The 16,197-nt window shown below is 39.9% G+C and overlaps 1 protein-coding gene across 1 annotated transcript in view; it reads left to right on the top strand.

Moving 5' to 3' along the window:
• The window catches only part of CCDC38 (coiled-coil domain containing 38), a 66,564-nt gene that overhangs the window by 47,545 nt on the left and 2,822 nt on the right, over positions 1 to 16,197 (top strand). The window contains exons 11-14 of the mRNA XM_003906980.3: positions 3,971 to 4,040; positions 5,678 to 5,829; positions 7,122 to 7,257; positions 13,361 to 13,566. Coding sequence (XP_003907029.1) covers positions 3,971 to 4,040; positions 5,678 to 5,829; positions 7,122 to 7,257; positions 13,361 to 13,566 — 564 coding nt within the window. The remainder of the gene's footprint in view (positions 1 to 3,970; positions 4,041 to 5,677; positions 5,830 to 7,121; positions 7,258 to 13,360; positions 13,567 to 16,197) is intronic.

The following is a 16,197-nucleotide window of genomic DNA, read 5'->3' as shown; positions in this document are numbered from 1 at the left end:
GGGAGGCGGAGCTTGCAGTGAGCTGAGATCCGGCCACTGCACTCCAGCCTGGGTGACAGAGCCAGACTCGGTCTCAAAAAAAAAAAAGAAAAAAAGAAAAAAATGTCTGTACCGTTCTCCCTTATCTGAAATTTAGCTTTCCATGGTTTCAGTTACCCATGGTCAGCTGCGGTCTGAAAATAGATGAGTACAATATCATATTTTGAGAGATGAAGAGAGACCACATTCACATAACTTTTGTTACAGAATGTTGTTATAACTGTTCTATTATTTGTTAGTTGTTGGTATCGGTCTATCTTATAAATTACATTGTGTATTAGGTCGGGCACAGTGGTTCATGCCTTTAATCCCAGCACTTTGGGAGGGCAAGGCAGGCGGATCACAAGGTCAGGTGATTGAGACCATTCTGGCTAACAGGGTGAAACCCCGTCTCTGCTACAAAATACAAAAAAACTAGCCAGGCAAGGTGGCGAGCGCCTGTAGTCCCAGCTACTCAGGAGGCCGAAGCAGGAGAATGGTGTAAATCCGGGAGGCGGAGCTTGCAGTGAGCTGAGATCCGGCCACTGCACTCCAGCCTGGGCGGCAGAGCGAGACTCCGTCTCAAAAAAAAAAAAAAAAAAAAAAAGAAATCCTAACCCATGGTACTATGTACATGACCTTATCTGGAAAAAACATATTTTTTATTACACCTTTGCAGATGTAATCAAGGTAAGATGAAGTCATTAGGGTAGACCCTTAATTCAGTATGACTGGTGTCCTTACAAGAGAAGAGACACAGAGACACAGGGAGAATGCCATGTGATGACAGAGATTGAAGCGATGTGGCTGCAAGCCAAGGACTGCAGGCAACAGGAGCAGCTAAGAGAAAGGCATTAATAGATTCTTCCCTAGAGCCCTCAGAGAGAACATGGCCTGTTGACACCTTGATTTTTGACTTCTAGCCTCCAGAACTGTGAGAGAATAAATTACTGTTGTTTTAAGCTGTTGTTTGTTACATCAGTCCTAGGAAACTACCACAACCCTGTATATCAATTTGGGGAGAACTGATTTCTTTACTATGCTACATTTTCCAATCCATAAACACAGTCTGCCTCTCCATTTGTTTAGATCTTCTTTGATTTCTTCAGCCTTCTGTAGTTCCCAGCTTACAAATCCTATACATGTTTTGTTAGATTTATAGCAAAATATTTTTGTCTTTTCTTTTTGAACAAGTGTAAATGGTATTGTACTTTTTATTCTGGTGTCTATGAAGTCATTGCTAATATAGAGAAATACAATTGATTGTATACCCTGACCATACTGAACTCACTTATTAGTTCAAGAGTTTTGTTTTGTTTTTAAAGATTCCTTTGGATTTTCTACGTAGACCATTATGTCATTTGCACATAAGGACAGCTTTATTTCTTCCTTTCTGATCTTTATGCCTTTTATCTTTTTTTCTTGCCTTATTGCAATGGGTAGAACTTTCGATGTTGAATAAGAGTAGATGGAGCAGTTATCTTTGTCTTGTTCCCAGTCTTGAAAGGATTTAGTTTTTCACCATTAAGTATAATGTTAGCTGGAGGATTTTTGTAGATGTAGATACTCTATCAAGTTAAGAAAGTTCTTCTCTGTTCCAGTTTTCCTGAGAGTTCTTATCAAAATGAGTGTTGAATCCTGCCAAATGCCTTTTCTGCATCTAGATGCACACAGTAACATGCAGACACCACATTCGCTCCCTCAGAAAGCTCACCACTCTCCTAGTCTCATCCATTCATTCAACAAATATTTATTGAGTGCCCTAACAATAAATAAAAGACCATCTCTGCCCTCAAGGGGCTTACCATTTAGGGAGGAAGACAGACAAGTTGATTGCAATACAAGGTGATAACGTTATTAGAAGGATAAGCCCAGAGTGCCACAGGCATGCAAAGGTAGGACTCTTAACCCAGAGGAGAGGTGAGGGCATGGGAGGGCAAGGGCAGGATCAGTGAATGTGCTTCAGAGCAGGTTGCCTCTAAGCTGAGTCTATGAGAGGAGGAGGAGTTAGTGAGGACAAGCTCTGGAAGAGGGAGTGCTTTCTGGTACAGAGATGACAGAGTTTGGTTGTGTCAGAATGACTGGTTTATCATTCTGGGTAAAAAGGGGAGAGGCTCAAGGAGTATATGGGCACTGCACCATAAGCAGGGAAGTGGTGATACTATCTATCTAAGCAGTCTGTGCTTTGTTCCAAGGACCCTGGGGAGACACTGAATGTTTTAAGCAAGAGTAAGACAGAGACCCAATCCTATTTGCACTTTAGAAAAATGGATGTGGCAGTATTTTAGAGAATGAAATGGTGGAGGACAAAACTAGAGATACAGTGGCCAGTTAGGAGCCTATTGTCGCAATTCAGGTGAAAGAGATTGGACTGCCTAAACCAGATAATGGCATCGGGAACAAAGAAGGAAAGGCTGTGAGAGACATTAGGGAAGTGGCATTGACAGGACTTTGAAGGGCTTATGTAAAGATTGAGGGAAGTGTCAGGAAAAGAGAGTGGTTACAGATAACTCCCAGATTACTAGCATGGTCTTGCCATCCAATAATATTGGGAATCCAGTAAGAGGAGCAGGCCCGCCTGAGGAAAAAGAGAAGGAGTGTGATTTTGGATGTTCGTTTTAGCTCCCTATGGGACAGCCTTGTGGGTACTGACGTCCAGTTGAAGGTTGAACACCGAAATCTAGAGCTCAAGAAAGAGATAGAGATATGGGAGTCATTGGTGTATTAGCAGTGGTTGAATCCATGAGAGGGATGAGGTCTCCCCAAAAGAATGGGTAGAAGGAGAAGGGAAGAAGACTGAGGAGGAGCCCAAAAGATGACAAAAGTATCAGAGAGGTGGGAAGAGAGTGACTAGAAAGTGATGTTGCTCAACCCAAGAGCAGAGAAGGTAGACTGTAATATCAAATGCTTTCTCAGGGTATGTTTCCCTAAAACTAATCTATGTCCCTGGCCTTTTCTGTTTTCCCACACCTTCTCTCCAACTGCTCAACAGGCAGCTCCAGGTGTGTATTTTGTCCCCTCAAACTCAACATGAATAAAGCAAATATTAATCTTTTTCTTATCCCATCTGTAAGCCATTTTCCTTCCTATGAGTGCTACCTCCATTTTTCCAGGCTCCAGACCACAAATGTTGGAGTCATCTTTGTCTCTTCTCTTATGGCCCCAAGACCCCTTTCTATTTTTGGTTCCCATTATTTCGTTCTTCCATATATCTCTAAATTCTCCTCCCTCCCCATACACTTACTCATCGTTGACATCATCACTGCCCTCTATCTGAAAATGTTAATGACCTAGATCACACCAACAGCCAACTTACTCTGTCCCTATCCCTGCCTCTTTAATATTGCAATCAGTTTCCATTCATCTTTCTTACAGGATTTTTCCAGAGCCACTTTTCAAGCCACATGATTATGCTTTAAGGAGGTACCTCATTGTCCATCGCCCCAACCAACATTTTGTCAGCCTGATTGGAAGATATTTTGAGAAGTAAAATCTGCTCTTAAAGAGAGAAGCATTGCCTTACTTGGGGACAGTCAGAAGGCTGTGATACAGCTTTCACTTTGAGCAGTAGAGCACATTTAGATTCTCAAGAAGAATGTATTCCAAGGGACAAAGGGATGAGGCAATGTAGGCTGTCATGTATTTCTTTAAAAATAAAGTTACCTTACTTTATAGATACACCTCAAATAATTGGTACCATATGGTATGGCCCTCCCATGTGGTCTCATTGTTTGTGTATGTCAGCTTTGTCTGGGACAGAATCCAATTTTCTTTTGTATATTCATGGAATCCATTGATTTCTGCAATCAGCAGTTCCCTAAAAGGCTAAACTTGCTATTGAAAATAATTATGTTACAGTTGCATTCCAAAGACAATTTAGAAAGGAATGCAAACCTGTTGACAGAAAATGGCTCACAAATCAGACATTTTCTTTTTCTTTTTTCTTTTACAGCCTGACTGAAAGTTTCGGTTCAGAAGACAGTTTGGAATTCCTTTTAGATGATGAAATGGACTTTGATTTGGTAACTAGATTATATTTGCTGGTTTAAATATTGTGTTTGGTGAAAAATATTGATGATCATTTATTCTTTTGAAATTAAAATATTTCATTCAAAATATTGCACAAAACCTTCCAGAAAGAAATATAATTTTGATACTATTCTCCAATTGGATATGTAATTTATCTTTGTCATAAGACATTTTATAAGTATCTAGAAGAAGGTAATGATTTAGGATATATATATATATAAAATCAACAATCTTCTGGTAAAAATAGCCACTTTCTGATTGCATTTTATTGGGACTTGTGATGTATTGGGTAGCTGAACCATAAAATAAATAGGCCTTCAACAAAACAACCCTTTATTGCTGCAAGATTGACTTTGAGCTAACATCACCCTAAATGCAACCACAGAAACTCAAAAGGGACAACAAATACCATTCATTGTTGTATATTACACACTTTACCCAAGTCATCTTTTTAAAAGATTGTGACAAACAAACATATAAAAAATTTACCATTTTAGCCATTTTAAGCGTGCAGTACAGTAGTGTCAACTATAAGCAACAGATCCCTAGAACTTTCCGATTCTGCAAAACAGAAACTCTATACTCATTAAACAACTCCTCTTTTCTCCCTCCCATGGCCCCTGGCAACTGCCATTCTACATTCTGTTTCTAAGAGTTTTACTATTTTAGATACCTCATATAAGTGGAATCACTCAGTATTTGTCTTTTTGTGCCCGGCTTATTTTACTTAGCATACTGTACCCAAGGTTCATCTATGTTATAGCACATGACAGGATTTCTTTCCTTTTTTTTTTTTTTTGAGACGGAGTTTCACTCTTGTTGCCCAGGCTGAAGTGCAGTGGCATGATCTTGGCTCACTGAAACCTCTGCCTCCTGAGTTCAAGCAGTTCTCTGCCTCAGCCTCCTGAGTAGCTGGGATTACAGGCATCCACCACCATGACTGGCTAATTTTTGTATTTCTAGTAGAGATGGGGTTTCACCATCTTGCTCAGGCTGGTCTTGAACTCCTGACTTCATGATCTACCTGCCTCGGCCTCCCAAAGTGCTGGGATTACAGGCGTGAGCCACTGCACACGGCCGATTGCTTTCCTTTTGAAACCTCAATAATATTCCATTGTATGTGTATACTACATGGACTTCATCCATTCATCCATTGATGGACATTCAGGTTGCTTCCATGTCTTGGCTATTGTGAATAATGAGGAACATGGGTGTGCAAATGCCCAAGTCATTTTTTAAAAAAATGTTTAAGGTAACACATATAAATATAAAATAATTAAAATGTGGGGAGAAAATGACTTTCACTCAGCCTCCTGTCATCTTCTATTCCTTCTCCCTTTCCCTTTTTCCTGCACTTGCCTCCTCTTCTGCCTTTTCCTCGCCCTCTTCTTCCTTTTTTCTTCCCCATCCCTTTTTTAATACCCTCATCTCCCCACAACACTTCAAATGTGCTCTTTCGGAGAGCCAGCTCTCACTTGGAAATAGACGAGTTTCCCATACAAATCCCTACCTGCGTCTCCCTCATGCTTAGAAATACCTTCCTTTACCCCACTATATTTTCTAGATAAGTCACATGTGCATAGGTAGCATATTTTTAAGTAAATTATATTCTTCATTATTGATTAATTAGGAGCCAGCGCTTTATTTCAAGGAACCAGAGGAGTTACTTCAAGTCCTCAGAGAGCTGGAAGAGCAGAATCTTACTTTGTTTCAATATTCCCAAGATGTAGATGAAAATCTTGAAGAGGTAAACAAAAGAGAAAAAGTTATACAGGATAAAACGTAAGTCATTATAAACAAGTAGATTTATTCCATTAAGTAATTTCTAACCAGAGGCTGGGTCCAACTCATCCACATGTGGCTCTTCCTCGTGGTCTCTGTGAATGTAGGCTGGGGTTTTTAATAGTTTACATTGTGGAGTGCAAAAGGTAGATGTCACATTTACACAGAATAGACTGGCTTTAATTTTGTCCCTACTTCCTTTCACTTGTCAACATATTTTCCTAGCTAGTAACAATAAAAGATATTTTGAAAAAAGACTAAAAAGAATTAAAATGGTACCTACTGCCTTAACTTTTGTCCAGTGTAGTTTTCGCCCTCTTGGCTAGCTATCATTTACTTTACCAAATCATGCTGTGGATGATAATGCTAACAAATGTATTGTCATTGGCCATGACTCTCAAAAAAAATTTTTTGTGATTAAATATTATATCATTTTATAAAGTTCCTATCAAGATATCAGGGCAAATATAGAAAGGATTTCTGTCAGGGGAAAGCGGCTGGATTTGATCCCTCACAAAATTCCTTCCTCATCTAAAAATATATAATATTACAAACTTGAAAAAGAGTTGAATTACAGAGAATAGATCTTTATATCTACTCATTGCAAAAATGTGTAGAATCTTTTTTTTCAGAAAGTTTTCTGGGCCAGAAGATGAAAATCTTTTTAAACGATAGGTCAAACTACATTTAACTTCAAGACAAATTAATTTGTTCAGAAGGTAAGAACCTAAAAATCATTATCTCACAGCTACCCATTATCATCTGTGAGACTTTTTAATCCTTGTATCTTTTCCAGTCCTCACAGTGTCTGGTGGCCCTCCACCCACCTCCACAATAAGATTTTCTGGGACAGGGTGGGTGCAGGTGGTCAGGAAAGGGGGATCTATAGAATCCATCTCTAGAGGATCTTATCAGAATCTCTAGGTGAGGGAGTTAGGAGTCTATATTTTCCCTCTTGGCTCCCCAGATATTCTGATTATCAGCCACATTTGAGAACACTGGGTTCCTGATGCCTCCGCTCTGCTGCTATTTGGGGGAACTCAAGGGGAACCACAAAAGTAGGGGAGGGGAAGCAAATGCCTTCTGATGGAAGTTAAAAGCAGGATTTGTGCATGTATTTTTCTCATTTTAACTTGAAAAGTTGCATGTACTTTGGCAATGTCTTCAAATACAGACTTGTATTTGGCTCACATGGATTTTGACACATGATCTAGAGTGTTGAAGCTCCTGACTGATGGCTATTTCACTAACCACAAATTTCAGATGAGGGTCTCTTTCTTCTTTTGCAATAGAAATAGCAACATAGAGTTTCTTTTGGAGCAAGAAGAAATGCTTAAAGCTAATTGTGTGAGAGAAGAGGAGAAAGCAGCAGAATTGCAATTAAGGTCCAGGCTCTTTAGCTTTGGAGAATTTAATTCAGATGCTCAGGTAATCACTCTTTGCCTGTGGTGATTTCATTTTGGCTCATGATTGTAATTTTTATTCCCTGTGTCCTAAGTATGTGAATAAGGGAGTTAAAGCAAATCACAAGTCCTAGATTGACGACAGAAGTGGAAAGCCAGCTTGGAATTTATCTTGCCAGTATGTAATAGCCAATGTACATAGGCAGAAAGCATTCAAATTGGCATTGGAGTTCTCTTAAAACGTTGCTCTATTACAATCCGTGATATTGACCATAGTTTCCCCTTGAAATACATTTATTTTAGTCAGAGCCTAGACATATGTAGTAATTCACTGTGTGTTATCATTTTGGTGGTAATTCAAGGAGTAATTAACAGAGCAAGTAGTGAATCAACACTGACTAGAAAATTTTCCCAGCACCGAGCCTGTACTAGATTTCTGCCTCTTCAGGCCTGTGTAGACTCATTATCAAAACAGCTGTGATGTGTGCTAGTACACTTACTTATTGAGAAGTTCATCTCTCAGCTAGATGCAAACCCCCTCGAGGGCAGGGATTAACTTATTATTCTTAGTTCAGTTGAGGGTCCCCTTAAAAGTTGGTGCTCAATAAATGTTTATTGAACGAAGGATTAGGTTAGCTTTTAGACCCACAACCAGCTCCATCTAACATTGAATACCTTATAAAAACCTCAAATGAAATAAAAATTCAAAGCTAACATATGAGGCTAACATTGTTCTGAGACCAAACTGAGGGTCAGGCTGCTATTTCTCGTGGCCCAATAATGAGATGCAGATGAACAGGGGAGGAAGATAGTTTTGATTTCTGTAACTAGTTACAGGGAAAAGGCCTGGAAATTATTGCCAGACCAACTCAAAATTACAGTTTTCCAGAGCTTATATACCTTCTAAGCTATATGTCTATGTGTAAGTGTGCATTCATCTAAAGACATAAGTGATTAACTTCTTCTCATCTATAACTAAGGTCTGAGTCCTGAAGACCTTCCTCTGGAGCCTCAGTAAGTTTACCTAATCTAAATGGGTCCAGGTGCTGGGGTGATTACCCTTATCTTGTCTCCTGCTAAATCAGGGAGGTTTAGGTAGTTCCTTCAGACCCCCAGTAAACTTGTTTGTGGAGGCCTGGGGAGTTTCTTCACCCCCAATAAAACTTGCTTAATCCTAAATGGGTCCTGTTAAGAATTCCTTCATTATTTTGTCATACTTTAAGGCCCAGGAAAGGCCTAGGCAAAACTCTTGGTGGGCTTTTGTTACATTCCAGCCTTTGTATAAGGGCACTGGCTTTCAATATTGAACTTAACCACTCAGTCAGTACTGAAACGGTTGTTATGGAAGCCTGCGTTAGTGGGACTGGCCTGCCACAACATCACATTTATGGATGTGAACTTGATTTTCAAACAGAGGTTGAACTGGGGGAACTGCATCAGAAGAAGACTGTCCTCCCTTACCCACAGGTGAACAGGGTTACAAAAAGCACAAGCTGTTTATGGCTCCTCCACACACACACACACACACACACACACACACTTTCCTAGGGGGTTATAGTGCCATGAGTTAGTAGGGGATGGGATTGTGCATTGCCGGAGCCAAGAAGTGTGATGATAGCCACCTTTCAATTCAGTGCTGTTTTTTTCCTAACCATTTTTTTAAAACTGTGGTACAATATACATAACCAAATTTACCACTTACCTATTTTAAGCACGCGATTCAATGGCATTAAGTACATTCTCAATGTTGTGGAACCATCACCACTATTTCCACAACTTTTTCATCATCTTTTCAACATAAAAATCTAACATCTTAACCATTTTTAAATGTACGGATCAGTAGTGTTAAGTACATTCACGTTGTTTTGCAATCTCCAGAACTCTTCATCTTGCAAAGCTGAAATTCTATACCCATTAAACAATAACTTTCCATTCCTCCCTCCCTCTCCTAGCCCTTGGAAACCACCATTTTACTTTCTCTCTGAATTTGACTATTCTAGGTACGTCACAAAAAAAGAATCATACAATATTGGTCCTTTTGTGTTTGGTTTATTTCATTTAGCATGTTTTCAAAGTTCATCCATGTTGTAGCATGTATCAGGATTGCATTATTTTTATGGCTGAATAATATTCCATTGTATGTTTATACCATATATTGTTTATTCATTCATCTATTGATGGACACTTGAGTGGTTTCCACACTTCAACTGTTTTAAATAATTCTGAAACCAATTGACATGCAAATGTCTGATAAATATTTGTGATATCTCCCCTCCTCCCTGCCCCACCCCAACTAAGCCCCTTTCATCCAAATTTGGTGCAATTATTAAAAAATAAAAGTGGCATTTTTGATACTCTTTAACATTGAGGCAACCAGATACCTAAAGAAAGAAAGTAGAATTGACATAAAATTCCTTTTAAAATGGCTATCCATGAAATTTTGATTGCAAGTATAAATTTGGCATTCATGTATTGCACACTCTGGAGAAGTGGGACTAATAATCCATAGTGTCTTCTAGAGATGTGAAATGGGGGGGTGGGGAGGGGGAGGCGAAGCAGGAAAATTGGGAGGGAAGGTATTCTTAGGATTTTTTGCTTCTCTACCTCCATTTTTTTTCAGATCTCAGAATATACAAAACATAATCCTTGGAGTAAATTTAACTGCAGCTCATTTTTTAAGTTTCTTTTCCAGCTTTATTGAGGTATAACTGACATATCTGACTGTGATATTCATAAGTTATGTTACTCTGGAGCTATCAGTATGAAATGAAATTTATTCTTTCAAAACTTCCACACTCTTAATGACACTTAATCCCCTAAAAATTTTGCCCTTGATCCAGTATTTTACTTTTAAAATAATTTTTTTTTTTTTTTTTTTTTTTTTTCAGAGACAGAGTCTCGCTCTGTCGCCCAGGCTGGAGTGCAGTGGCCAGATCTCAGCTCACTGCAAGCTCCGCCTCCCGGGTTCACGCCATTCTCCTGCCTCAGCCTCCCGAGCAGCTGGGACTACAGGCGCCCGCCACCTTGCCTGGCTAGTTTTTTGTATTTTTTAGTAGAGACGGGGTTTCACCGGGTTAGCCAGGATGGTCTCGATCTCCTGACCTCGTAATCCGCCCGTCTCGACCTCCCAAAGTGCTGGGATTACAGGCTTGAGCCACCGCGCCTGGCCTAAAATAAAATTTTAACTTCAAGTATAATGTAATGTTGAGAAGTGCACAAATCACAAGTGTACCTCTCAAGGAATTTCCTCAAAGCAAACACACCCGTGTGCTACCCCCCAGATCAGGGAATACACCATTATCAGCCCCTGCAAACCTTCCTCACACCTGCTTCCAGTCTTTCCCAGCCCTCTTTCCCACCGTCCTGACCTCTCATGCCATCAATCAGCTTTCCTGTTTTTGAACTTTATTGGAATGGAATCCTGTAACATGTCTGGCTTCTTTCTCTCAACACTATGTTTGTGAGATTCATCCATGTTGTTTAGTGTAGCAGTTGTTAGTTCTTCACCGAACATGAAATGGAACATAAACTGCTCCATTGTTCAATTTGAGGAATGTGTTTATCTCTGGTTTTACTGTTTTCTTTGCACAAGGAGCCGATGAGTTGCAATTGAGAGAACTGTGTACAGTCAACACACAGAATGTGACATGGATTAGAATGACAGAACCCTTGAGTTTGAAAAGTCTTTCATTGACATCTAGATATCCATCCCCGGCTTCCCCTCTCCAGTTTTGATACAATGATTCCTCCTAAAACACTGCTCTGGTCATATCACTTCCCATTCACTGTTGAAAGGCACCTGAAGTTCTCTGCTATCAGTCTTCCATAATTCCTGTCCCATTTACCCGGGCAGACGCTCTTGACAGCTCCTCCTCCGAGGTACGGTGGGCTGGGCCTGCCATCTGGGGGCAGTTCCAGGGATGGGGCTGAAACTTCCCTTTGCTGTCGTCAATTGGCCTGTGCCTTGTGCTCCCTTTTCTTTGCCTTTTTGCTTTGTCAGGCCAGGCTCTCAATCCCTTTTTCATACGTGAATACCTTCATTCATCTCATTCTCCTCTCCTGTCTCCTATCTCTTGTTCTTACCTTGTTATCTTAAGAAAATATCTCTTCTCGCCATTTTCTCTCCTCTTAGAAGAGGGAATTTAAGAAAAAAAGGGGGAGGGGGCAGTGGTATAGAAAAGACATCGTAAAAAGCCACTGCCCTGCTCATCCATCTCTAAAGCCATCTAAGTGTTCAACAGGTCTCCTTCAGAAATTTCCATCAACTAGCAACCACTCTCATCTTAAAGTTGTTTTTCCTCAAAACCAGTGGTGAATATATTTTTAAAGTATTTTTCTCTGCTTTATTTAGTGACTCACGTTGCAGCAGTGTTGTTTTCATATGCAATTTACAATATTTCAATCCGATGGGTTACTTTTATTTTCTTTTATATTTTTCTATGTCTCCAAGGTTTAGAAAAAGAACGTGCTGTTACATAAATAAGAAACATAGTGTTATTTTAGAGAAAGGGGAAAAGGGAAATTTATGGCCAATATAGGACTTTTGCTGTTTTCTATTATTATGTATTTCTCCAAGTTTTCTAGAAGGATCATGTCATTCATGTAAATAGGAAATATAATGAGTGTTACCTTACGAAGGTAAAAAGGAGCTTTATGCTAAACAGGACCATCAGAAAGCTTTTTAAGCTAGGAGGTGGAAGAGAAAGGCTGTTGGAAGTACACTCTTGATATCATATCTTGGGTTGTAATTGTGTTGGTGGCTCTGTAAGGTGTTCATGGTGCCAGGAAGGGCTTCCCATGGCTCCAGGAGCCACATCTGTCTTGAGAGTTATTTGTCGCTGGATTTATGGTGATGCTCATCTTCTTGAGCGGAAGCAGGAAATGGGGCAGAATACTACCTAGAGAGTGATTCACACTGCCTAGCAGTTTGTTGAGCTCCTCTTAATTGCAAACACCGGGTTCACAATGGTGAAAGAGGATGACAATTTTCTTAGGGTCCTGAGACAAGTTACCTACCACCTTAAGAATCTCCACCAACAGTTAAAACGGCACAGTGTCGAGGTACAGGGATCAGCAAGGTTTGGCCTAAGCTTTTGTTTAGACTAGAATACTGCAACGGCTTCCCAACGAAAACAGTGAAAATGATACTTCTAAAAAGGCTTTAGTAGGCCAGCCTGGGTACCTGTTTGCTTGCAACTTTTTTTTCTGAGAGAATGCATTCAGTCATTTATTCAGCAAACATTTATCCAGTGCACAGTTATGTGCAAAGCACTGTTTTAGTCGTAAGTTTAAGCATAAGATGTAGCTCCTGCTCTCCTGGTCTATAAGGATAAGGCAGAGAACTATCATATAGGATGATTATAGTTTCACAATTATAACAGAGTAATATATGCAAAAAAGAAGGGAACTGGGTTACATATTGTGCCAAAAGGAAATGCATCTGAGCGGCAAAAAATGATTTAAAATGTTTGTTGCCTCTATTTGAATTCTTAGGGAGTCAGATATACAAAATCATTCAAGCAAAAAATATTCTGCCCATTATAATTACTTTTTATATCTAGAGTTCAATATATTTTAAGAAAATAATCCAAGGTGTTACTATAGTAATGCTCTGACTATAAATTATGATATAAGTTAAATGTCACTGCTGCATTTTCTCAATGATCTGTTTTATTAAAACTTCTCCTTTAAAAAAGTAAACATCAGGCCAGGCACAGTGGCTCACGCCTGTAATTCCAGCACTTTGGGAGGCCAAGGCAGCCCGATCACCTGAGGTCAGGAGTTCGAGACCAGCCTGGCCAACATGGTGAAGCCCCATCGCTACTAAAAATACAAAATTTAGCTGGGCGTGGTGGCGCATGCCTGTAATCCCAGCTACTTGGGCGGCTGAGGCACAAGAATTGCTTGAACCTGGGAGGCGGAGGTTGCAGTGAGATGAGACTGCACCACTGCACTCCAGCCTGGGTGACAGAGCGAGGCTCCATCTCAAAAAAAATAAAAATAAAAATAAAAAAAGTAAACATTTAATAGCATATACATGGGTTTTTACTGTAATATAGTAAAATGGTATTATATATTTATTGAATGTGCAATGTGATGTTAATGTTTTCTGCTCTTCTCAATCTCAGGAAATACTGATAGACTCACTTAGTAAAAAGATTACTGAAGTATACAAAGTCTGCATTGGAGATGCTGAGGATGACGGCCTCAACCCAATTCAAAAGCTGGTAAAAGTAGAGTCTCGCCTGGTAGAACTGTGTGACCTCATCGAATCCATTCCCAGAGAAAATGTGGAGGCAATTGAGAGGATGAAACAGAAAGAACGGCGGCAAAAGTATATTCAATAAGGATAAGAATGACTTAATGAGTAGCTGGTTTTGCTCAGATTCCACAAACACATTAGCAAGTCTCTTGTGTAATGCCATATTATAGGGACACAGTGAGGAGGAATGAAATCCAGCCCTGCTCTCCTCATACAGCTATTATTTAGCATGGAAGACACATTCATCAAATATTCTTAGGAAATAAATGTGTCATTACCAATGGTAATGAGCACTGCGAAGGAAGGAACTGGGTGAACAGAGTTCACCAGGGGCAACTGACCTAGTTTGGGATGGACAAACTAGCCTGGAAAAGCAAATCTTTGGTAATTATATAAAATTTATGAATAAGTAATTACATGAAAAGTTTTGACTACCTATCATGGGGAAGGAGAATTGCATTGGTGGTGAAGGACCCAAGGCATAGAATTAGGAGCCTGTCATGGGAAAACTGCAAGCAGACTCAATCTACCTGTAGTTCTCCCATGAAGGGCTCCTAATTCCTAATGAATTGTTTGAAAGTCAGAGCTACACAGTGAGGGTTTTCCGCAGTGTATAACTGCCAACACTTACGCAACGTTCACTCATTTATTCCTCAAGACAACCACATGAGGATTATCGTCCATGGAGCCCCACCCCATCCCTCATACCCTTGCATAGCTTGCTGCCCTTCAAAGGAGATCTGTGCATTGAGGGTGGTATGTCCTGACCGTGGCCTTTCAGAATGCATTCATTTACCAATTTCCATACCAAGTTAAATAAGAACTTTTATGGACAAACAGTTGTCCTTTGGTATCTGTAGGGGATTGGTTCCAGGACCTCCCAAGGATGCCAAAATCTGCAGATGCTTATGTCTCATGTAAGATGGCATATTTGCATATAACCTACGTATATCCTCCTGTATACTTTAAAATCATTTCTTGACTACTTAATACAATGTAAATGCTAGAGCTGTCATACTGTATTCCTTAAAATTTGTAGTATTTTTATTGTTGGGGCTTTTCTCCAAATATTTTCAATCTGCAGTTGGTTGAATGCCCAGAGGTGGAACTGTGAATATGGAGGGCCTACTGTCCTAGTTTGAGGCAATGATTATTGTAAATATGACCCCTAGCCTACTGTGGCATGTAGGGAATGTTTACAAGTGGGATGATGTTCATGTAATAGCAAAAAACATGTTGAGAGGCCAACTAGTACTCTGGGTACCAGGCTGGGGATTAGACCATGCTGAGTGAGTTCAGTTCAACTATTTATGACTTTGTGACCTTAGGCAACACAAGCACTCTAGGCGGTTTCCTTATCTGTAAAATGGGAGTAATAATGGTACTTACAGGTTGTTGTGAGGATTAAATTAGATGATCCAAGTAAATTACAAGAGCATGCTTGGCACATAGTAAGCACTCAAATATTAGCCACTTGTATTAGATATTTTGTTATTGCCTACTACTTTACAGATGTATGGATATGCTTACCCATAGTAAAAATGAAGTCCAGACTATATTACGGTGATTCTGATGGGATCTTATTGAACATAAAGCAAGCTTTAAAAAAAATTATAAATGAAAAGTTACTCCTTCCCTAAGATGACCTCATTATGACTACACTAACAGCACTTGCATCTTTTTTACAGTAAAAATATATTTGCATCAAAGTGTAATTACAACTCATTTTTAGCAGTGATACATGAATGTAATTCCAATTATTTACATTCTTCTTAAAAAGAATTTTAGCTGGGCCAGGCGCGGTGGCTCACGCCTGTAATCCCAGCACTTTGGGAGGCCGAGGCGGGTGGATCACGAAGTCAGGAGATCGAGACCATCCTGGCTAACATGGTGAAACCCTGTCTCTACTAAAAATAAAAAAAAATTAGCCGGGCGTGGTGGCAGGCGCCTGTAGTCCTAGCTACTCGGGAGGCTGAGGCAGGAGAATGGCGTGAACCTGGGAGGCGGAGCTTGCAGTGAGCCGAGATTGTGCCACTGCACTCCAGCCTGGGCAACAGAGCAAGACTCTGTCTCAAAAAAAAAATTTTTAGCTGATTTTCCCCATGGTTTGGGGCACCTAATTTTGCAATAGAAATGCTCAGTACATGTTATTTCCATTCCCTAGTATATAACCTTACACTTAGAATATCATTAAATAGCTTCATAAAATAGCTATCACGTATTTAGTGCCTATTGCTCACCACTTTGTACTTGATAAGTTGCACAGATTAATTTTTCCCTCAAAATAACCCTAAAGAGAATATGACAAATACCATTTCTTGCTCATAATTTGAGGATATTATTCAAAAAGATTAATTGGAAGGTACACTTTTGTGGCAGCTCACTAAGCTATGCATTTGTATACTTTTCTGTATGTATGTGACACTTCAATTGAAAGGTTTAAAAAGAGGAAAAAGTAGCTGAAAGTTAATTCAAGTAGCTATAATACAAACTATCTGTAAAGTGCTGAAATGTTTGGGAGGCCGAGGCGGGCAGATCACGAGGTCAGGAGTTCAAGACCAGCCTGGGCAACATGGTGAAACCCCGTCTCTACTAAAAATACAAAAATTAGCTGGGTGTGGTGGCATGCACCTGTAATCCCAGCTACTTGGGAGGCTGAGACAGGAGAATTGCCTGAACCCAGGAGGTAGAGGTTGCAGTGAG

This window comes from Papio anubis, chromosome 9 (genome assembly GCF_008728515.1).
Source record: "Papio anubis isolate 15944 chromosome 9, Panubis1.0, whole genome shotgun sequence".
Lineage (NCBI taxonomy): Eukaryota > Metazoa > Chordata > Mammalia > Primates > Cercopithecidae > Papio > Papio anubis.
Note: the sequence above shows the minus strand (reverse complement) of the source record. Positions and strands in the feature narration are given on the sequence as shown.